This window comes from Malaclemys terrapin, chromosome 4, assembly GCF_027887155.1.
Source record: "Malaclemys terrapin pileata isolate rMalTer1 chromosome 4, rMalTer1.hap1, whole genome shotgun sequence".
In the NCBI taxonomy this organism is placed as follows: domain Eukaryota; kingdom Metazoa; phylum Chordata; order Testudines; family Emydidae; genus Malaclemys; species Malaclemys terrapin.
This window is the reverse complement of record NC_071508.1, coordinates 108344497-108367876: the sequence shown is the minus strand read 5'-3', so window position 1 is coordinate 108367876 and position 23380 is coordinate 108344497. Positions and strand designations below refer to the sequence as shown.

The 23380-nt window shown below is 38.4% G+C and overlaps 1 protein-coding gene across 4 annotated transcripts in view; it reads left to right on the top strand.

Moving 5' to 3' along the window:
- Nucleotides 1-22859, top strand: part of SLC25A21 (solute carrier family 25 member 21) — a 369737-nt gene extending 346878 nt beyond the window's left edge. For all 4 annotated transcript variants that reach the window (XM_054025834.1, XM_054025833.1, XM_054025832.1 and 1 more), the window contains 6 exons: nt 1869-1928; nt 5049-5156; nt 8871-9035; nt 18042-18223; nt 19066-19118; nt 22081-22859. In XM_054025834.1, coding sequence (XP_053881809.1) covers nt 1869-1928; nt 5049-5156; nt 8871-9035; nt 18042-18223; nt 19066-19118; nt 22081-22142 — 630 coding nt within the window. In that variant the 3' untranslated portion in view covers nt 22143-22859. The remainder of the gene's footprint in view (nt 1-1868; nt 1929-5048; nt 5157-8870; nt 9036-18041; nt 18224-19065; nt 19119-22080) is intronic.
- Nucleotides 22860-23380: the final 521 nt, after the last annotated feature.

Here is a 23380-nt window from a genome sequence, read left to right as displayed (position 1 = left end):
GAGGATTGGGCTAAAAAAAATCTGATGAGGTTCAACAAGGACACGTGCAGAGTCCTGCACTTAGGATGGAAGAATCCCATGCATTGCTACAGGCTGGGGACCGACTGGCTAAGCAGCAGTTCTGCAGAATAAGACCTGGGGATTACAGTGGATAAGAAGCTGCATATGAATCAGCAGTGTACCCCTGTTGCCAAGAAGGCTAACGGCATATTGGGCTGCATTAGTAGGAGCATTGCCAGCAGATCGAGGGAAGTGATTATTCCCTTCTATTCAGCACTGGTGAGGCCACATCTGGAGTACTGCGTCCAATTTTGCGCCCCTACCCACCCGCCCCCCCCCCTCCCACACACACAGAAAGGATGTGGACAAATTGTAGAGAGCCCAGCAACAAAAATGATTAGGGGATTGGGGCATATGATTTATGAGGAGAGGCTGAGGGAACTGGGCTTATTTAATCTGCAGAAGAGAAGAGTGAGGGGGGATTTGATAGTAGCCTTCAACTACCTGAAGGGAGGTTCCAAAGAGAATGGAGCTAGGCTGTTCTCAGTGGTGGCAGATGATAGAACAAGGAATAATGGTCTCAAGTTGCAGTGGAGGAGGTATAGGTTGGCTATTAGGAAAAACTATTTCACTAGGAGGGTGGTGAAGCACTGGAATGAATTACCTAGGGAGGTGATGGAATCTCCATCCTTAAACATTTTTAAGGACCGGCTTGACAAAACCCTGGCTGGGATGATTTAGTTGGGGTTGGTCCTGCTTTGAGCAGGGAATTGGACTAGTTGACCTCCTGAGGTCTCTTCCAACCCTAATCTTCTATGATTCTATGAAACATTATTTCAGCAGTACATTTGCAAATGTAACAATATGGGGAAATTTAGATGATTTGGAACTTTCTGAATTTACACCCAAGAAGTTGGGAACTGTGGCTGAAATCCTGTCTCCATTAAAGTCAATGGGAACTTTGTCAATGACTTCATGGGGTCAGGGTTTCACCCTGGGTATTCTTCTTCCAAGAACAAGGCCCTCCAGTTGTTCTGTCTTTGAATCTGAGAACACTGAATGTGCTGAAACATCCAAGGAAAGTTTTAGGAGGCAATGGCTATCACTCAGTCCTGGATTGCTCGTTACATGGAGGTGCAGGAAAAACTAAATTTCCCATCTCTCCCCTCAAGTTACCGTACAAAAGGGCACTGATTGTGAAACTGATCCTCAGAGGAGTTGCACATGCTGGGCACTTCTGAGGACCAGGCCCTTAAGCAAAAGTAGACAGTTCTGTGTGAGACTTATTTTTAAAGGTGGGTAGAAATTGGAAGAAAAATATCAGTTCATGGTGGAAGACTACAGAAAGATACACAAACTTCCATTCTGCAGTTCTACCAGTTTGCATCTCTCTGATGAGAAGTGTACTAATATCAGACAAAAATGGAAATAGTGTGGTTAATTTATTACAAAAAAGATTACATTAGCTATTCTGTAACTTACATAAAAACATTTGAAAATGAGCTGTTAGAGCAAAGGTTAGTAAATTGAAAGCAAGAACTATGTATTGGAAATCTTCTCTTGTGTACAATAGCTTATTGTCTTTAATTCCATTTGTGTTAACATTATGCCTTATTTACTAATAAAATCATTTGCGGGGCCTGATTCTCCACTACCTTGTAGCTTAGGTAGTCATTTACACTTGTGCAAAGTGTGTGCAATGGTAGTGTTTTGCACTCCCTTTCCACAGGTATACATGACTACAGAGGGTATGAGACAGTGGAGAATCAGGCCTTCATTGTCTCTTTTTTTCTAAATCAGATAAATAACTTATAATAAAATCTTCTAAACATTGCCAAGTTTTAAATGTAACTGTATTTAATTTATAGTTTTTCACCTTTGAACAATACAAGAAATTACTAGGACATGCTTCACTATCACCAGGATTGGTAAGTGGAAATACATAATTAGGGTTTTTGTTCATTTAAGGAAATATTGGATGTCCCTCTACCCCTCCCCAAAAGTAAAAGGACCAAGATACTTAGTGTGATGCCAGAGGGAAATACAACAGAAAAAACATGCCAGGTATCTGAGCTGCAGATAGCAGATAGCAGGGCCGGCTCCAGGCACCAGCCCACCAAGCAGGTGCTTGGGGCGGCCAAGGGGAAGGGGCGGCATGTGCGGCAATTCGGCGGCGGGTCCCTCTCGGAAGGAAGCACCTGCCGCCAAATTCCTGCCGAAGAAGAAAGCGGTGCGGTGGAGCTGCCGCTGGAGTGCCGCCAATCGCAATTGTGATTGTGGCTTTTTTTTTTTTTTTTTTTTTTTTTTTTAACCACCGCTTGGGGCAGCAAAAACCCTGGAGCCGGTCCTGGCAGATATGAAGGTGTGGCTTTGGAAAACATGGGAAGAGTCCAAAGGCTAAAGTATAATGTGTGATATCCTGGAAACATCAATAAGTTACCATAGTAAATACATTTCAGTTGCAGCTGGTCAAAAAATGGAAAAACTCATTTCGTAAAAAAAATTTCAAAGTTCAACATTTTCAAGTTTCAAAGTTTTCATTTTGAAGTGGTCAAAACATTGTTTATTTTTAGATATTTTGGGAAATGTATTTATAAGAGGCACCATTGAAAATATTATTGAAATGGTTATTGACATTTTTTGTTTATCAAAACCCAGCTTTTCATTAAATGAAAATGTTGCTAACCTTTTCAGTAACTTTTTTTGGTAAACAAAAAATGTCAACCGCCATTTTTATATCATTTTCTATAATATTTTCAATAACAAATGTGAAAAAGGGCACAATGCTGTTTTCTGGGGAAAACAAAGAATGTCAACAATTTTCATGTGTTTTTTTTTTTTTTTTAAAAAGGCTATTTTTAATAGAGAAGTTTTTGTCTGAAAAATATCAACCAGATTTTATTTCAATGTTTCGACTTTTAATCTCTTGCCTCCTGTCTACTCCCTTTTTTTAAAATATTGGCATGCATAAAACACCTCACACTTTGTAGAGACACCTGTGTTTTGTTTATAATAATCCATGTATCTGAGTTTTAGCAAGACTAAAAAAATTTGAATTACTTGGAAAAGGTCATGTAATAAATAATAAAATCCTGAACATCTGGATTATAGATTTTGTGGTCAGGTGAGTTTGGGATTAGAATTCTTTTTACAGTTTTGGTTCCTGGGATGGAAGTTTGTGATAGACAAAGAAAATATATGGTCACTTGTCTTGTAAGAATACGTGCCTGTATTAGACTATACTGTGCCTGCTAAAGGGTGTAAAAAATAGAGAGGAAACCTTTAGTTTATCATTACCCCAGGTACTATCTGTGTGACACCACATGCTGCTGCCCTTCTCATGCAGGACGGTAAACTCTTCACATGAAACTTCCTCCTCTTAAGTACTCCATTGGTGCTATGGTTGTTTACAGTCCCCTCATGTTGTCAGCAGACTCCTTCTTTCTTAATGTGCAATGGAGAAGTTGTCATTCGCATCCCTGGCAAGTGGAAAGAGCAGGTTTCAGGTTTTTTGGTGTATTGCCAATCTTTCCCAAGAACAGCATGCTGAAAACTAGTAAACATACAGCATACGTTCTTAACAAAGAGCAGCTTTGATTCGTATAGCAGTTGTACTGGGCAACAAACATCCCAATAATTTTTTTAATGAATAATGCCGCTTTCATTACATTGCTATCGTTTTCAGTTACACTTAGGGCTCTCTTGTGTCTTAAATGCCATAGCCATGGTGGGGGGTGAGGGACAAGGATCCCTTAGAGGTTTTCTATGTACCTCCAGGCTGAGATAGGCAGAATACCTCCAGGTCTTCTGGCAGAGCTCATGTCAAGGAAGCATGTTCCTTTGAAAGGGAGAAACAAGTGTTTCCACCCTCTTCCCCTTGGCTTCAGACCGACAACTGATAATGAAGGAGTGGGGCCATGCTCCCATCCCATGAGGGGAATATAGTCCTACCGGCAGCATTGCCAGTGTTCCGGGTGCAGAATGGCTGGGATTGAGACTGCCCCTGTATAAGTGAACAAAGAGTTAAAGGCTCCTGCCACCCTCTCCCTTCTTGAATACTCATTCAGAGTCAGCCAGTCTGGCCCCATGTGAGCTGAATGGGATGTTTTCCTGACTATCGCTTTCCTCCCACCATGGTTCTTTTCCTATTTCAGCCAGTATACTCCATATACTATGCTGTGGGTTTAAGGTGGTAGAGGAGCAGGAGGCTCCTTATAAGTGGCTGGCACTGGAGACTAAAACAAAGAAACAAACAGACCAAGATTAATTATTTTGAATTTTCTTAACTGCTCTGAATATTTAGCTGTTGTTTCTCTATTATGAACAAAGTAAACCATTTTTTATCTTTCTAAATATGGCGTATTCTACCTGAGTGCAAAGCACAGGCCTTACTCAGGGCCATACTGTGCCATCGATTTTTGAGCAGATGGGGTGAATTCACCCCAGTGAAGGGGGCCAGCACCAGCCCTCTGCACCACTTAAGTCCCACTTAAGTCTTCTCAGGGTTGAAATTTACCCATGGAGAATTTTCCTTCTAAGTGGGCATTTAGCTTAAGTAAGTGCTTCACAGTTTAGCCCAGAATATTCGTTACTTTTACTATATTTTAAGTGCATTTGATTTAATGCTGAATACACAGAAGTTTTTTTAAGTATTACATAGCTACATTTATATTTTAAAAAACCAAAATTATTATTCATTGCATTCAAACTCCACCCAAATATAACATGGGAACATTATTTTTCCATGTATGCATCTTAAATCAGTAACACAGCTTTCCTTCCAGCTAGAGAGAATTCATTGTTGATAGGACTTTGACGTTTTATTTTGAATTTTTGGAATGTGGTTTTGGTTTTTGTAATTTCTTCTTCATGAACTGTCAACATCTAATCAAGGGCTAAAGCTGTTTAGTAATGGTATACTGCTGCTCTAGTGTAGGTCTCTCCATTTTCATCATATCATTCAGCTTCATCATGTGATGTATGGGACATTTTACCACAGTGCTCATGAAAACTTGATTTTTAAGTATTGATTGATTTAATTTCCCTAGACGTTTGCTGTTGCTGGTCTGGGATCTGGATTAACAGAAGCGGTTGTGGTTAACCCTTTTGAAGTAGTAAAGGTTAGCTTACAGGCAAATCGGAATGCTTTCACAGAGGTATGGTAACTGTTCCATTCTTTTTTCAAAACTTTGTTAAATATAAGAAATACTTTAAAGTTAATTTTAATATTTAATCAGATTCTCTATGCTCGTTGTAGAAAACTTTCACTGAGGCTGTTTGGATGAAATAATGATATTCCCTCTAAGCAATGCTGTTTTAACAAAGGTGGAATAGGAAACTTTGCTGACAATATATATATATATATATATATATATATATATATATATATAGGGAAAGTACTTAGTTGCACATTAGGAGCCAGATGTTTTACTTCTCTTTGTGATGCTATTACAACACCCATATGAGATATGAAAATACTGTTATCACCTTTTTACAGATGGGGAATTGGGGCATAGAAAGAGGTTAAGTGACTTACCTAAGGTTACACAGAAAGTGTGATAGAGCAGGGACTTGAACCTATGTCTCCTGTAGCCTAGGTTAACACACTAACCACTGGACCCTCCTTCCTTCATGGTCAATAGGGCCACAGAGAATACTGTAGGGAAAGTAAAGTGATTGGGGCACTGGAAAGATGATCCATGAGACGATCTTTCTCTCTTATGACATGGTGGGTAATATGAAAAAATTGTGAACCAGTATTACAATCTGTCCGTTCCGTGAACAAATAATCAGACCTTCTTTATACCTCTGCAGATACAATTGGCCTGCCTCAATACAAAATTTTCCTTTTGAGTATAAATGTATTAATACCACATTGTGAGCAAACTAGTTCCAGCAGCACTAAATGGGAACACAACATCCTCTCCGCACATAAATTCCAGAGACTTTATTCTCCCTCACAGGGTTTCTAATCCACCTCGCTGCTTTTTTTTGCAGTGAGTTATAATTAATTATTCCCCCCAAATGAAACCTATATCCTCTACGCTTTTCTCCTCTGATCTTCAACAACAACAACAAAATCAGTGATATTCCGCATTGCAATTTTTCTAGAAAATCAAAGCTTCCATTCTGTAAATCAAAGCTCTTGGAATTTAAAAGAAGGGAATCAAAATACACTTATGCTTAATGAAAACGCTAACAACACCCTTATTGCAGTATAATGGTTATGTCATAGTCATTCATGTAAAATTTTCAAAAGCACCTAAGTGAGACCTAATTGAGCACCTAGGGACCTAATTCCCATTGAAAATCAAACACGTTTTTATTTGTCCTATTGAAAAAAAAAAGTCAATGAGACTGAGTCACTTAGGTACTTTGTAAATTTGACTAACGTTGTATGTAACTAAAAATATAATGCCAGATAATTCACTGGTGTAAATTGGCTGAACTCTATGGACTTCAATAGAGCTGTGGTGATTTCTACCAGCTGAGGATCGGTCTCAGTCCTGTTTAAATACGCTAAAGAATATTCGAAGCTAAAGGAGATGTCAGAAATACAAGACATTATATTTTGCTTTTAAAAAATCTTAACTTACCAAAATTCCAGACCTACTTCCTCATGAGTAGCATGTGCTTGTTACTACCTTCTATATGATGTATCCTCACTCTGTAACAATGCAGTGTTTTTCTAAAAGGATTAAGCAGTGTCTGCACTTATCCCATTGTGTAGTTCATGCCATGCGATGCACCTTAATGCAAACATATTATGTTGGCTGTTACCTTTAAATAAGAAATATAGCCTATTTCAAGGAACAAGGGAGACTGCACACCAATATTGTGCTGACCATTGGATTGTTCTGTGATATCTGAGCATCTTTCTAGGGTTGATTGGTTTAAAGAGGAAGACCCCCAGATTTGACACAGCAGCACTCTGACATCCTGGAATTCCCCTAATAAAAACACTACAGTGGGTATTTATCAATGGCCAAATGCTAGCAGCCATACCACATTGGATCTTTTCAGGTTTCGAAAGCTAACCAAGGTCAGACCTGTGTTTTGCCAAGAAAAATCATCTGCTGCCCAAACTGGCATCAGGTGTTCAGCAGCTGGCATCCCTTCCCCTCTGAGTCATTTGTAAATCAATAATCCATCTTAATGCCAGTGGGCACTGTATTGTTGAAGTTGCCTTCTTTAGCAGAGACTTGAAACTGAGTTCATGACTGCTGGTTATCTTTAAAGATCCAATCTTAATTTTTCCAAGAGCAAAGACATTAATCCTTGTGTCCTGATCAAATTCTAGTTTGAATATCTGCAGTCAGTGTATAGATGCTCATCTACAGTAAAGAGCTTTGATATCTTTGCGTGTAGCTAGAAAAGTAAATCATGATGATAAAATAGGGTTTGTTTGTTTTTTATTTCTACGGACAGAGATGGATAGCAGAGCATCAGCAGGTCAATATTAGTTTCTAAATATGCAAAGGACAAATGAACCTAAATAGTAAAAGAAAAGAAAACTTGGCTGTAACCTAAATAAGCAGTAACCTGTTGTGTTGGATATAATTGGGATCATTTGGCTGATGATGTTGATCTGCCAGAGTGATATTTTCAAATGGAAGCCCATTAAACAAATAAGTGTATTGAAATCAGCAGTGTTTACAGCGTTCTAGTCAAAATTGTTCTACATTTTCCTGTTTAAGCATACTAGTGGAAGTAATGTTTTGCCTTTCTAATTAAATATTTGGTTATACAAAGGTGGCATTATGTTTTAGTGAAAACCAAGGACAAGTCAGCAAACAGGCTTTTTAAATGACCTTTTTAATACTTGTAACTTAAAGCAAAGAGCTAAAATGTCAATGTTGACCTGTGAAAGTAATTCACTGTACCAAATCTAATACAACACATTTGGGAACATGGGACTTGCCATGTGGCATCAAATGTGCATCTATTCTGATGGCCTTTCAAACAGCAGCCAATACCAGATGCCTCAAAGGAAGGTGCTAGGATCTTTGTAATGGATAATTAGGTAATAACCTGTCCATAGAGGAAATTTCTGCTTAGCGTTCATTAGTTAGTGGTTGTCTTATGCCCTGAAGTAAGAGGGTTTCTATCCCTTGTGGCCAAGATTTTCAGAACAGGATATCTTAAATGTGATTCCTAAATCTAGATTAGGGAATTTAAATAAGTGGCCTGATTTTCAAAATCCAACAGCTCCCAATAGAGTAAAGTATTTCATTAGAGAGGCAAACCATGATTTCCATTAGGACATGTAAGCAGGAAAATGGAGAACCATTTTGACTAGACCTCAAACACTAATTTCAATATACTTATAATAAATATAGACCAAGATTTTCAAAATTATTTGCCTAAAGTTAGGCTCTTAAATCCATACTGAGGCATTTTCAAATACACTTTGTATGTGGCTTTTCATCTACTGCAACCTTAGCAACACAGCGTCTCTGCTGATAACAGTATTGCCAACCCCACGCATTCAAAAATTATGAGTTGGACAACAAAAATTCATGAGATTGGTAGAAGGATCATGAGATTTCAAAACATACGAATTTTTCTTCACCTGTTGGTTTCTGAGTCCTTAGGATACATTTGGGTCATGGTTTCAAGCTTTTATCTGAAACCATGAGGGTTAGAAACCTTTTTTTTTTTTAATAAAAATTGTGATTCTCACATAACCTCAAGATTCCAGGGGCTGGGGCTTTAAGAAAACCCACCAAATATTTTGAGACTCATGATAAAATAACAAGAGTAGGTAACACCTTGATAGTTGTCTGGTTTGAAATGAGGCTCTGTGGATAATTTACTACACTTACTGTTTGTAAAGGTGATTTCTTCTTTCTTTTGTTTTACATGTACAGCAACCATCAACCTTTGTCCAAGCACGGCGAATTATTACAACTGAGGGCTTAGGATTCCGTGGACTCAACAAAGGCCTCACTGCAACATTGGGCCGCCATGGAGTTTTTAATATGGTTTACTTTGGATTCTACTTCAACGTCAAAAACATTATTCCAGTCAATGAGGTAAGTGCTTTGAACTGTATAAAAGACAAAAAGATAGTCATAAACAGGGCAATGTAATTGACATTCTACCATTCCTTGCAATGCTGTGGTCTTTTCAGAGAGACATTTTGCTCTAGTTGTCTATTTTTGGAAGTTCTACAAAGTTTGATTTTCTGTAGCAAAACAAGAATTTGCAATTCTCATTTTTTAAGCAAAGTGAGCTACAAGCAATTCTGTGTAAAATATGCATGTCCTGAATTCTCATTTACGCAAAGGCCATTTTGTACCATTCTGGCAGTGTAAAGATGCTAGGAAATGGGATTAAATTACATTTATATTTACATTAGACATCTTAGTTTGAAAAGCTTGTCCTAAGTGCTTATCTGTAGTCCATAAGTATTAGTGCTACATGAAGTAACATCCAAAATGGCTCAGAAGGGTAAAAATTAAATTCTGTAGAACATCTACCTTCAGTATGAAAAGCAGAGTGAAACGAAGTATTAAGAGAAAACTAAACTAGATTGTCACCTAAGTAAGCAGTAACATGCTGTATTGGATTTAATTGGGATCCTTTGGATGAAGCTGTTAATCTGCCAGGATGATATTTTGAAATGAAAGTCCATTAAGCAAATTAAGTATTTTGGATATAGCAGTGTTTACAGAGTTCAGGGGGCTCAGCTTTCTGTGGTGCAGAAGCTGCAAAAGATTGTGTCTGCTAGCTGTACACTGGACCTACTTATTCCAGACACAGATCAGCCGGTGCTCAAGGATAACAAGATAAATTCACCTGTGTATAGAAGGCCAGTCTCGCAATAGTATTTAAATGGGACTTTAAGTGGTATATAGACCTTGTGTTATCTACATTGAGGGTGAATTTCACCATGATGAGTAAATTAAACAGAAAGCCTTTGTAGCTGGAACGGCACATAAAACAATTTTATTAAAATAGGCTTACAGACTTCTGTATTATATAACAAAGAGAAAATTCACTAATGTAAAGAATGATTGTACCAGCAACTTCCTAAAGAATTGTATGAGCAACAACTAATACTTTATTAATAGCTTCAGTGTTGTACTTCATGAACTGTGTTTTCACTAATGCAAAACTAAAACTATGATGACAATTTAAACAACCACAGGTGTAATATCTGGTGATATTCATATAAGAAACTGTAATTTACATCAAAAGGTACCTGTTTCGATTCCCATATAAAGCAGCACCCGTTTTTCTGCACTTTTAAGTAGCCTGGTATTTTTGTAGCCGAATGAGGAAAAGATCAATTTACTTATTTGCAAATTCTTACTGTAAATTGAATTGTTCAAGAGCAACTAACATGCAAGTTTCCACAGGTTTCTTTTAGTATGTTTAAACATAATCTAACAATACACATTCAGAATGTATTCCGAAAGCTCTAAGCACATGCATACCTTGACATTAATTTAGAAGTATTTTCCTTGCCAAGAAGATTAAAAAATTCTGTGTAACTAGTGAATGTTTTCATGTATATTTTTCATGATACCTATCACCAGTTTACATATTTTTAGAGTATTGTAAATTTCAAAATATGAAAAGTCAGATACTCTTAAGGACATGGAGGGTCAGGCATATCTTCTAGGAAATAACGAAGAGTTCCTGCCTGCTAATCAAGGGATAGTGATAGGGTTTGGCATAACAACCATTTGCTAATCTTTTAGAGTAAAAAAAAATGTCATAAGAAGCTGTTATTGCATTATGAGGGAGAGGAGAGTTCAGAGTTTATATAGATTTTGTATGATGCAATAGATTATTCAGATCTGGAGACATACATTTTATGTATGATTTTAAATCTAAGGGGAGTGAGTTTGGTGGCCAGAATCCACCTACTTGTTCTCAGTGTACAGTACACCACAACCAGAAGACAGATTTCTTCAAGGGTGTAGCCAGTTACAGGATTAGGTTGCATTAACTGCAATTGTGTAGAGAAGTTTGCACAGGGCCTGACAACAATAGGTCTGATCCAATTCTCATTGAAATCAGTGAGAATCTTTCCACTGATTTTAATGGGAGTTGGATCAGTCCTCAACTGCCAACTGTACATCTAAAATGCAAGCATTATGTCTCACATATTCGTGAACACAGAATTCCACTCAGCATTTGGAGAACAGAAAAAATCAATAATTCTTTGTAATCTGTAATCTAATCCTTTTTCATCAGTGGGAAAGCAATATAGATGCCAACAATTATCAAATATCTGACTTGGGCTTGATAGAATAAGCTGTTTCTCAGTAGGAGCAGAAAAGATTAGACTGTTTCAGCTTTTCAATTATTCTCAAGTATTTCATCACAAAAACCAATTTTTTCATTTCATATGCTTCCCGAGAAGAAAAACTCAAAGTAAGTCTTGTAATGCTGACAATCATATAAAAACTGTGAAATAAAAATGGTACACTTTTTAAATAGCTCTGGCTCTTTACTATATATCTGCTGCTTACCATCTGTAACGTAAGTGGAAAAATGTATCGAAATGTCCATATGAGCCTTTTAGCTGTCAACAGTGTTAAACTATGCATTAAATTTGCATCCCAATTAAGGATGTTTGCAGCTTATTTTGCCAAAAACAATAAACCTTTTGTGTTGAGTGCCTGGATGATATAAATGACATGTGTGGGTTGTAAGTCTTCAAAGTGAATAATTTTTCATATGTTCAGTCTATTTTGCTAAACACACCATTTACAATCAACCTCCTGCTCTGTTTACTAAAAACAGAATAAACCAGACTTGTTCTATGTACCACTAATGTATAAACCACAGAGTAGTAGCTTCTATACATCTGCACTAGCAATTGAATTGGTCTGTAATTTCTTTCACCTTTGTTTATGCTACGCATTTCATAGACGTCCAATAGATTTCCCTTTGCTATTTTTATCATAGTTAGATTTGTTGGTAAATGTTAATTTCAGAATAACAAGTAAAATATTTGCTCACGACTACCTCTAAGTGGCAGTCACCCACCTTAACACTGCATTCCTAATAATAATAAATCCTAAAAAGTGGCCACCAAAAAAATTCAATTCTGGGCACAAATTGATCTATCCAGCTGCTGCAGATGTATGCTGTGTCACCTGTTAAAGGGGCTGTTGCACCCAGATGTGGAGCTGATGAGTCAGTTGCTATGTCACAGAAAAGGCTCCCATATCTATTCTGTTCTATTGTATTGTATATAGGTTCTTATACTGTGCTCGTCACTGTGGTATCTGAGCACCTTCCAATAGTGCATTAAGCAATGTGATTACACATCTGTCACATGGCATTTTTTCTCTCATTGGCTTTCCAGAGGGAGAAGTGTGTTCAGGAGAGTGTCCTGTTTTGATAGTGTGTGGGGGGTTCTTTGTAATATAAATATACCTGTCGCAATGTGTTTAAATTAGAGAAGGCAAGGTCAAACAAATGTGCCTTGCACTTGAAGCAGAAAGTGATGAAGTTTGTGATGATCCTTAGTTTTGAGGGAGTTCATTCCACAGTCTCGGACCACCCCCAGAGAAAGTTCTTACTTCTACACAGACAAACTTTACCGTTATTGTTGAGAGTTCCATTGTGGCCGAGAAGCATAGTTGTTGACCACAATCTTCATCCCAGATCTTTTAAATTCCCCAGACCATGGAGCACTTTGAAGATAAGGACTGAGGGCAGGTCTTCACTACAGTGGGAGGTCGATTTAAGATATGCAAATTCAGCTACGCGAATAGTGTAGCTGAATTTGACGTATCAGAGCCGACTTACCCCGCTGTGAGGACGGCAGCAAAATCGACCTCCGCGGCTCCCCGTCGACAGCGCTTACTCCCACCTCCGCTGGTGGAGTAAGAGCGTCGATTCGTGGATCGATTGTCGCGTCCCGATGAGACACGATAATTTGATCCCCGAGAGATCGATTTCTACCCGCCGATTCAGGCGGGTAGTGTAGACCTAGCCTGATACCTTGAACTTGATTCAAAATTCTATGGAAAGACAGTTTAGAGGGCAGAGGACAGGTCTGATGCACTCACAGTAGCCTGTGTTGCTGAGGAGACACTCTGCAGCATTCTATATTAGTTGGAGTTTCCTAACTGCTGAAGGTTTGATGACCAGATATATTGCTTTGCTGTAGTCCAGCTGGAGGTGACAAAGGGATGAATGACTGAGGCCACGTCTTTGTCCTCCAGGATGGGATGGAGTCTCTTAGCCAAGTGAAGAAGATAGTAAGCAATACTTGTGGGTGCTGCTATGTGAAAGCTCAGTGCCAGCAAGGAATCCAAGAATATTCCCAGTCAATTGACTAAATTGATCATTTGTGGGTGTGTGTCATCAATCAACAGAGCCACAAGCTCTGCAAAATGCCACAAGTATCAGCTTTGTCTTGCTCAGGTTCAGCTTCAGTTTCAGCCAGCAAAGAAGAAAGAAGAGGCAGCAAAACCTGAGTGCTAAATTTGAAAAACAATAAAAGTCATCCAAGAATATGAGAGCAGAAGAATTTTCTTTTAGTTGTACACTACCCGGGACATTTTAAGAAACAGAGAAGCCCTATGTGGGGGGAAATTCTTGTTGGTGCAAGGTGCTGTAAAAAAATGGAGGCAGAGGATGATTGTGAGGCACATTGGAGAAGACTGGGAAGCCAAGGAATGGTATTTCTCAAAGTTACAGTTCAACCTGAAATTTCAACACAAGATGTGAATTAGCAAGATAGTTACCCACCATCCCATTTGTCCAGGACCGTCCCAGCCTGTATGTCCTGTGAGCTGTGACAGCTGCAGCCTGGGTTGCTTTAAGTCTGCAAACATGTCCTCCCCCACCAGGAGATGCTATATTGAAAGGGAAGAGAGTCTGGCTAGTGAGTGCTTCTGCCTCAGTTACTCCAGTTCCGAAGTCTCAGCACAGAGTTACTTAGGCAAGGAGCATGGCAAAGCAGAAGAATCAGGCCCACATCCAGATGGGGGAAGGAGGGGACAAAGCATAGCTGGGGGTACAGGAGAGAGAAATTTTTACAAAATAAAAATTTGATGCAAACCAGACCCTTTTAAAAAATGTTGTCTCTGTTTTCTGACCAGCTGCACAAGGGGGACATTGGAGACAGAGGGCACAGACAGGGACATAGGATGTAGGGTGATGAGGTGGAAAAACCAGGACATTTTTTCTAGTGGAGGAGACTCACGGAGATTGGTTTTGATGGGCCCAGGGAGCAGGGCACCAAGAGGGTTTTGATGGCTGTGAGAGCAAGAGGTTGCCCACACCTGCTTTTTATATTTTCTACGCTCCCTTCTTCTATTTTTCCTTTTCATTACTTCCTACGAAAACTTGATGATGGTCCTGCTGCTGGTGCATTGATACCACTGCCTACCCATGCTGACCAGTATTGCTTCCTTGTACTACCTCATCTGTCTGTCTGTATCCATTTCTTGTCTCATCTTATACTTAGATTGTAAGCACTTTGGGGCAGGGACAATTTTTTTGGTCTGTGTTTGTACAGCACCTAACACAATGGGTCCTTGGTTCAAGACTAGGGCTCACAGGGCTCTACAAATAATAAATTGAATTCATACCGAATCTGGATTAAAAAGAAAGGAGTTTTGTATTTCACTGGGAGTTTGCACTGTGGGAAACTCCCAAGTCTGAAAAACAACTCGCTCTGAGTGGATTGCCAGCAAGCTGCAGCTGTCCGCCACAGGAGCAAGTAGAAATGTTACTCTCAGGATTGTGACAACAGCTTTATGTCTGCAGTACATTCATCCCCCAAGGCTGTTGTGCATCTGTTTATACAATTAGTCATTTTTGTGGTCATTGTAGAGTATTTAAATGAGCAACTTTAGCAATGAGACTTTCAAAGAAGGGTTCTGAAGTGGCACACATGTAGCCATGGCATTCATTGCAAATAGAAGTGCAGTAGTGAGCATTGTAGGAGACCTTGTGCTACCAGGTCTCTTCCATGATGCTTTTACTTATTATATTCCACTAGTTCCTAGAGGCTCTGACTAAACACATAGTAAGATATAGCTTGTACCCCAAAGAGATTACAGTGTAAATAGACAAGACAGACAAAGGGTGTGAAGGGAACCAAGATGCAGAGACTTGCCCAGGTGCAATGCTCTTTCCACTAGATTACGCTACCTCCCTATTATTTAGGCTGTTATAGGGTGGGCACGGTAGGGACCTGAGAGACTAAAGAAAAACCTTTATTTCAGAGTTGATCAAATGTTTCCCAACCTAATTGGTTCATTTCTTGGTTGAATTTTGTAACATATAGTACATGTTTAAAACTTTGAAGAGTTGTTTGAGCACATTCTGCACTGATCACACCTCTGCAATCCCTTGGAACTCAATGGAAATGTTTGTGTGTAAGCCAATGCAGAATTTGGTCTCCTCCATTTGTATTTAAAAAAATCAGAAAACATCCTTCTTTTATACCAATAATTCCCTTAAATGGTGGGTTCAATTTGACATGCTGCCACAGCTGTTCCCTTCAAAGTCAGGCAACAGCAATTAAATGGTGCAGGGTCAGTGTACTGATATTGCAGCTCTAGAAACTTTGATTCAAATCCTGATCAGGTCACAAGTGAAAATTAATTTGATGGCCTCATCCTGGTCTGTAGTAGAGTCATAGCACCAAGTCACAAATATATAGAGAGAGGCAGTGTAGTCCTATGTATAGAGCAGAGAATGGGGGGGTCTGGCCTCTATATTCTATTCCTGGATTCTCCACTGACCCACTCAGTGACCTGGGGCAAATTTATTTAGTGTATGTATTTATTTCTTATGACTTATTTCAAATCACTTAACCCTTTTGTGTCCTACTTAACTCTTGAATATTCTGACTAGAATTTTCAAAGAAGTCTAAGAGACTTAGATGCCCAAATCCCATTGAAAATCACTGGGTTTGGTGTATTATTCCTTTAGGATCCTTTGAAAACACCAGGCTGTAATACTAATCTAGTCTTATTATTTATTCATCATGTATATTGTCATAAATGTACATAGGAGTTCTCTTATTTTGAAATAAAAGTGTCATATTTCAATTAGATTTGCATTGTTTTAACACTCTGGTGCATCATGGCATCTGTGATACTATTAATCCCAAAGCATATAACCCTGAAATTCAAAGCACCCCAGTACATATGAGAACGCTCAACATTTCGAAAAGAGCTGACCTGCCAGGACATAGTACAAATGCAGTTGGCCCCAGGTTCAACATTTAGTATTTAATAATTATTGCTTAACATTTGTATTACAGTAACACCTAGAATAGCAATTCACTGTGCTAGGTTCAGTGCAGACATATAGTGAATGACACTACCTGCCCCAAAGAGCTTACTTCCCCAAAAGGGGATTCAGACTGTTTTACAGCCCTGAATACCAATGTGCCACTTGTCACCTCCTAGCTACAGTTGGTTTTAAAGTTTTGTAAAACCTGAAATGTTGCAGGGTTCCCCAGCCTTAATTGTAATTGCACGCACACAGCTTGGATTTGTACAGATAGTCTAGACAATAATTTGCTGCTAAGCATTCTGGTGAGAACTTTGTGTAATGTTTAATTATAACAAAAGCTGTTTTACTCTTAGTTTAAAAGGGATTATCCAAGTAAATGCCCTCTATTGTGAAATTATAGAGTTACTTTTTTCTGTAACTAAATATGAGCACCCTGTTGATTTAAAAGCCTCTCTTTAAACTTACAACACACCTGCATGGAAGTCCAATGAATATTATGAAGTTGTAACTAATTTTCCTAGCTGCAAATCTGCGAAGGAAAACCTATGGACTGTTCCTACATTCAGTAACAAATGTAAGGCCACTATGTACCTCCTTTTTAGAATTCTTTTCATTAGGAATATGTATGGCTCAAATAACACCTTTAAAAGAAACCTTTGCTGTTATTATTATTTTATTATTATTATTACATTTTTAATATTAAGCTGAATGTATCACATGGCATGATCCTATATTGTTTTACTATTGATTTGCTGTATGTTGAATGCCTTCTTGCAAGACTTGAAGGATGCATGAATGCAGTGCATGGTATGATATAAAAGGATTTTTGCTCTGTTGGCGTAGAATGGAAGAACAGGGGCATAAAAAGTTATACAGACAGCCTAGGAAAATTCATTATGACAGAGTTCACTGTGACTAACACTGTTCACAGAAATGGGATTAGACTTTGTTAAAGAAAATTTGACTCTCAAATAAACTGAGTACTTTGATGTCATAGAGAATGCCAAGGTAGAAAGATTTTCTAAGGGAATCCAGTAAAGTACAATTGGATCATCTAGTTTCAAACAGAGAAAGAACAAAATGTTTTAAGGTCTGCTTTATAATCTGTTTCTATCTTTTATCATGAAAGAATAGTAGGGTTTAAAAACAATGAGTTGTAAATTCTTCAGCCAATTAGTTTAGTGAGTTACTACTGTTTATAATGCACAGAACGTTGAAGGCTGTTTTGCAGTTGCACCAAGTTGGATTGTTAATAACAGGAAGCTAGCACTTCTCAGTACAGTGGATCAGCTACACGTGAAAATAAATGTAAAAAACCTGGAGGGGAATGGCAGCAGACTGAGATTAGCCTTTATTTAATTTAACATTTGGGGGTCCAACACACAAATGAGCATTTTAGTAGGCTTCATGGTGGAAGTTGCTGTCATTTGTAAAATATTCTGGCCAATTAGCTAATAGTGTGCTTGGATTTCTCCTGTTTTGATACAGTAATACTAAGTACATTGTGAAGCCCAATTATACAAATCATCCCCATATGCCATACCAGTCTTTCTTTATGAACTGTGTTTATAAATCCTGTGTGAGGAAATGTGTACTTCAGCAATTTAGACCATGTGTAAAAACATAGCCAATAGGATTGTCAAGAAAACAAGTTCCAGCCTAGGAAATCCTAATGTGTTCCGCTAGAATAACATGAGTGTGTCGTGTTGTGCAAGTTTTCTGATTAAATGCATATTACTTTGTAGTGTTTAACCTATTTAGGTGCTTCCGTTTCCTTTTTCTTTCATTCATTCTTTCTTTTTCTTTCTTTTTAGGAGCCAACTTTGGAGTTCTTGAGAAAATTTGGAATTGGGCTAGTCTCAGGGACAATAGCCTCAATTATTAATATCCCTTTTGATGTTGCAAAAAGTAGGATTCAAGGGCCACAGCCAGAGCCTGGAGAGATCAAGTACAGAACCTGTTTTAAAACTATGGCAACAGTCTATAAAGAAGAAGGGTAAAACATTCTTATTTTAATAAAATGTCCAGGCCGCTGTTTTAGTTCATATGGGTCCACAAAACTGTGTTGTAATATGTCAGATTTCATGAGGGACATGAAACCACCTTGCATTTATGTGTCGAGAGAGTGCAATGTAACGTTTTAGAGATGTATTTTAAATGTAAAAAGAAACCTCTTCCTATTTCAGCTGTAGGATTTTTCTTTTTTAATATTTGCAAAAATATTGTTATGTTGTTGAAATTTATGTCCCACAAATAAATACCTAATAAATTTCAAGCACAGCATTTTTGCTTGGTAACAATAAAACTGACTCTTCACTTTGCAGATGCAAAATATCAGTAGAACAACAGAACACTTCACAGTTAAAAACTCTACTTGCAATTTCTGCATACAGTTATACATTGAGAATGATTGCTGAAATGAGTGAATGGAGGACAGAACCTTTTGGCAATAACTTTCTCCAACTTTTTAAATATTTCTCAAGTGAGCAATGAGTTGTGGCTTTGATATTCAATTATAGCAGTCATTTTATCCATGTAATGCAGCTGTTGTTAACAGACTTGTCTTGAAAGTAAAAACCATCTCACTGATTAAAGTCATGTTTCTGATTGGATGGGATCATGGCAAAGCTTTTGTACTGAACATTGATTAACTTTTTCTCTTCATCTGATCTGCCTCTGTAAAATGTTAAAATCCAGATACTGTCTGCTATTGGACATGTGTCATTCCAAATAATTGCTTAAAAGTGCTATGTCAGCATCTTAGCAAACATAAGATAAAATTCCATTCTGTTTGTAGAAAAATAATATTGTTTGAAACTTTTTTTCTTTCTGCTACAGGTTTTTGGCTTTGTACAAAGGGTTGGTTCCCAAGATCATGAGGCTTGGCCCAGGTAATTTTGCCTCCATTATTTTTGTCTCTTCTTTATTCTTGGTTTCTATTTCCAGTTTCCATTTAAATTTAAGACCCAACAGATAACAATTAAACAAATGAAATACTGTACATAAATCTGTCCCTTAATATTTACATTATTTATTTATTTAGTTTGATAAAAAAAAAACATTTGGATTTGTTGGGCTAAATTTGCCCTCAAAAAAGCACATTTGCATGTCTAAATTGGAATCCTGTGCACGCAACTACCTACTGGTGCATGCAGATGCCTGATCTGTGAACAAATCATGAGGCAAGAGGGGGTTTGGTTGTATGTGCGAATGGATGTATCCGCATATTTTTCAGGCACACTTTTGAAGACCTTTGAAGGATATGCTTATAGGAACTGTTAGTGTTAGTCCCCCACTCCTTGGGCCTGATTCTGTTACAGTAAGGCTACTTCATGTTCTTTGGTAGTGTAAAGGTGCCTTAAAGTTGGCATAAGTGGCTCCCTGAGAACACCCTTTGTGCAGGGAGCCTCCCTAGCGAGGCCAGTATGGGCATAAGGGCTCTACACCAGCCTAGTATGGGGGGTGAAGCAGAGGCATGTAGAGGCAGAGCCAAAGTGCACCGTACTCTAGTTATTTTCTGCTTCCAATGCCTGTAAGGAACAATGGGAAACGGAGTGTAAGTTTGAACAGACCTGGGGCCTTTTGAGTTTTGCCATTCCAAGCGGGCACTGCATGGCTGAGAGTGCAGGTACCGCAAATAGACCAGAATCTTATTCTCATGTAAATATGTGTTTCCAGTTGGAGTAGGTGGTTTAATAGGCAAGGTTACACAGATTTAAAATCCAATAGGTAACTGTGTCTGTTAACAGGATCTCTTCTGCCTATGTTTCGTGTTTTTCATTATAAAAAAGTATGAAATTTTCCTGTAAATGCTTGCGTGTTCCTGTAAATGATTTTCTCCAGCCAAAAGCTAGACAATGCCTGGCCTTTGTGCAGTTTCAGAGAAGGGTGGGACACAGGGAATCCAGACACAATCCAGGGAGCACATAGCCTTCTCCTTCCTAATACACCCACAATGGGCAGGAAAGAGGAAGATCCCCGCTTTCCTTGTCCCAGCCAGCACAGCTAAGTTTGTAATGAAGGCCTTGATTCCAGAAGGTGCTGGCCACTCTGCCCCAGATCCAGCAAAGCAATTAAGCATGTGCTTAACTTTAAGCCCATGAGTAGTCCCATTGACTAATATATAGATTTTGCTGTCTGAATGAAATAAGAAAACAATTTTAATTGTGGCTGAAAAGGTAAGTCCATCTGTCTACAGCATAAATAGTTTGAGTAAGAGAGCTGTACAAAAAATCTCACACTACCTAAGTACTTGAAATCAGCCCTGTGTGAGTTCAAACTGTATCTGCGAATGAGTAAGGCTTTGCCAAACTGTCTGTGAAAGCCTTTTGCAATTCTATCTCTACCCCCCTCCCCTCCCAATCTGACTATCTGTGAACTTTATTAGGCTGCTATTTGTAGTGTATTTCAAGTCTGAGCATGGTTTGCTGGAATAAGTCACATGGCATTTCTATGTCCCTGATTGTCTGATCCTATCCCATGGGAACAGAAAGGTCAGCTCAGTTCATTAGAAGATGTTTTTATTTGGTTTTTCAGAGATGCTGCATTCTAATTAAGCTATCTGATCCAACAGGCAAAATTAGGGAAAAAAGAAAAGCTTTGGGCCCTACTCGGTTATTACAATCGAGGTTGGGCTACATTTACTTGTATTGGGTAGAACCTTTCAATTATCTTTCATAATTTCCCCAATGTATAGGCCTCTTTATATGCTATGCAGAGGCCTATATATGCCTTCTGAAGATCAACCTTGTTAGAAACTGTGTCGGGTCTATTTATTTAACTTGTATAATAATTATAGCCCAGTCTTCGAATGGCATACTTGTTTCTGTCAGATCAGAGTTCCCTCATTGCATTAGTGCTGAGGTTTAGTCACACTTTTGATTCTACCAGTATCAATCCATTAACCCCACATTTTGCCTGTGGATTCACGAGATATAACTGTGGGAAGACTAGATTCAATTCCGGTATAATGATTTTCAAATTACAGGTCCTGTAAAACCATCCAACCCAATTTTCAAACAAAACATTTGATCAGCCTTTTCAAATCTTACTTGCAAGGATTTTCATAATTCTAGTGAAGAATTTGTGTCATTTCATTCAATTCTTTTCATGTCCAAATCTTTCTCCCTCTCTCTCTATATATTTTGCAGATCAAGAGTTTTGTCTGTACCATAGCTAAAAAAATAAAATAAACATCTGCTGAAAATTTTTAGAAAAAAGTATGAAAAATATGTAAGAAAATTGCATTTAAAAGCAAGGGTGCTCTTGATTTAATTTACAAGCTTTTCACATTGACTTTGTGTTCCAGTGTTAGGTAAATTTTATATAGTTTAAGAACTGTTTTTAGTTAGGCAGCAGGTTTAAAACAAATACAAGGAAGTTCTTCTTCACGCAGCGCACAGTCAACTTTTGGAACTCCTTACCTGAGGAGGGTGTGAAGGCTAGGACTATAACAGTGTTTAAAAGAGAACTGGATAAATTCATGGTGGTTAAGTCCATTAATGGCTATTAGCCAGGATGGGTAAGGAATGGTGTCCCTAGACACTGTTTGTCAGAGGGTGGAGATGGATGGCAGAAGAGAGATCACTTGATCATTGCCTGTTAGGTCCACTCCCTCTGGCATTGGCCACTGTCGGTAGACAGGATTCTGGGCTAGATGGACCTTTGGTCTGACCCGGTACGGCCGTTCTTATGTTCTAACTGGTGATTGGGTAGAATCCAGAGAGTTTTTGCTAATACAGTTTCATTATATTTCAATTTACAATTTCAGTGCAGGAGAAATGACACAATACATGTCCTGCAAAATATCCAAGGGATCTAATTTGATACTTAAGATAATGTCCTCTTTTCTAGGTGGTGCAGTGATGCTTTTGGTTTATGAATATGCTTATGCATGGCTTCAGGAGAACTGGTGATCAGAAGTACTGCTTCTAAAACAATGTACTATTTGAAATTATGTACCTGATATGTAACATGTTATGATATAAAGGACATGAGTAAAGCAAAATATAAGAGGCACTCTTGCTACAGTTCTCTTTGATAGGAATGAGAGTTGAAGGCACTCATCAGTTTGCAGGATTGAGCCCTATGGCCCTGATCCAGCAGCGCATTTTGGCACAGGCTTAGCTTTAAGCACTGATGTGCTCCTTTGCTTTGCTGAATCAGGCCCCTAGTGATCAAGAAAAAATGGTAACATGGGAACAAGTTAATTTCTCAAGAACAAACTAAATGTAATGGACAGTAAATTATGTCATTTAGTAAATGCATCAATTTTTTAACTAGTGGTTGTTAAAATGTCAGGTTAAGTTTCTTGATAGGTGAACTCAGCAGGAAAAGTTCATTAATCATGAGGAGGCCAAATCCTACGCTGGTATAAATTGTCATGGCGCCATTGACTTTCAGGTTGAGGACCTGGCCCATGCTTTGCAAATCTGAAGTAAATCCTGGGTCTGATCATACCGTTCTAACACAGTATGGGAGTGATGCTTGGAAAAGGATGGCTGGATTGCCCCCATACCTCAAATAATACCTACTGCCAAACATTCTGCATAGTCTCAGGTTTCAGAGTAGCAGCCGTGTTAGTCTGTATCCGCAAAAAGAACAGGAGTACTTGTGGCACCTTAGAGACTAACAAATTTATTAGAGCATAAGCTTTTGTGGACTACAGCCCACTTCTTCGAATGCATATAGAATGGAACATATATTGAGGAGATATATATACACACATACAGAGAGCTCCCACCTGTTCATGCTCTCTGTATGTGTGTATATATATCTCCTCAATATATGTTCCATTCTATATGCATCCGAAGAAGTGGGCTGTAGTCCACGAAAGCTTATGCTCTAATAAATTTGTTAGTCTCTAAGGTGCCACAAGTACTCCTGTTCTTTTTGCATAGTCTCAGTTATACATTGAATATTATCCTTATTTCAAACATGTCATAGAAAGATGATGAGCATAATTCAATTTACCTAAATTCTGTCCTCACATAAAAGTGTACAACAACCATAGAAGTCAGTGAAGCAGACAATAAACAAACAGGCAATTTAATTCATTTTGGACGTATAAGGCCAGATTGTGAACCCACTTTGTGAGTAGTTATTCACATGAGTAGTCCCATTGACTCCTGCCCAACAGTAATCATTTGAAAAC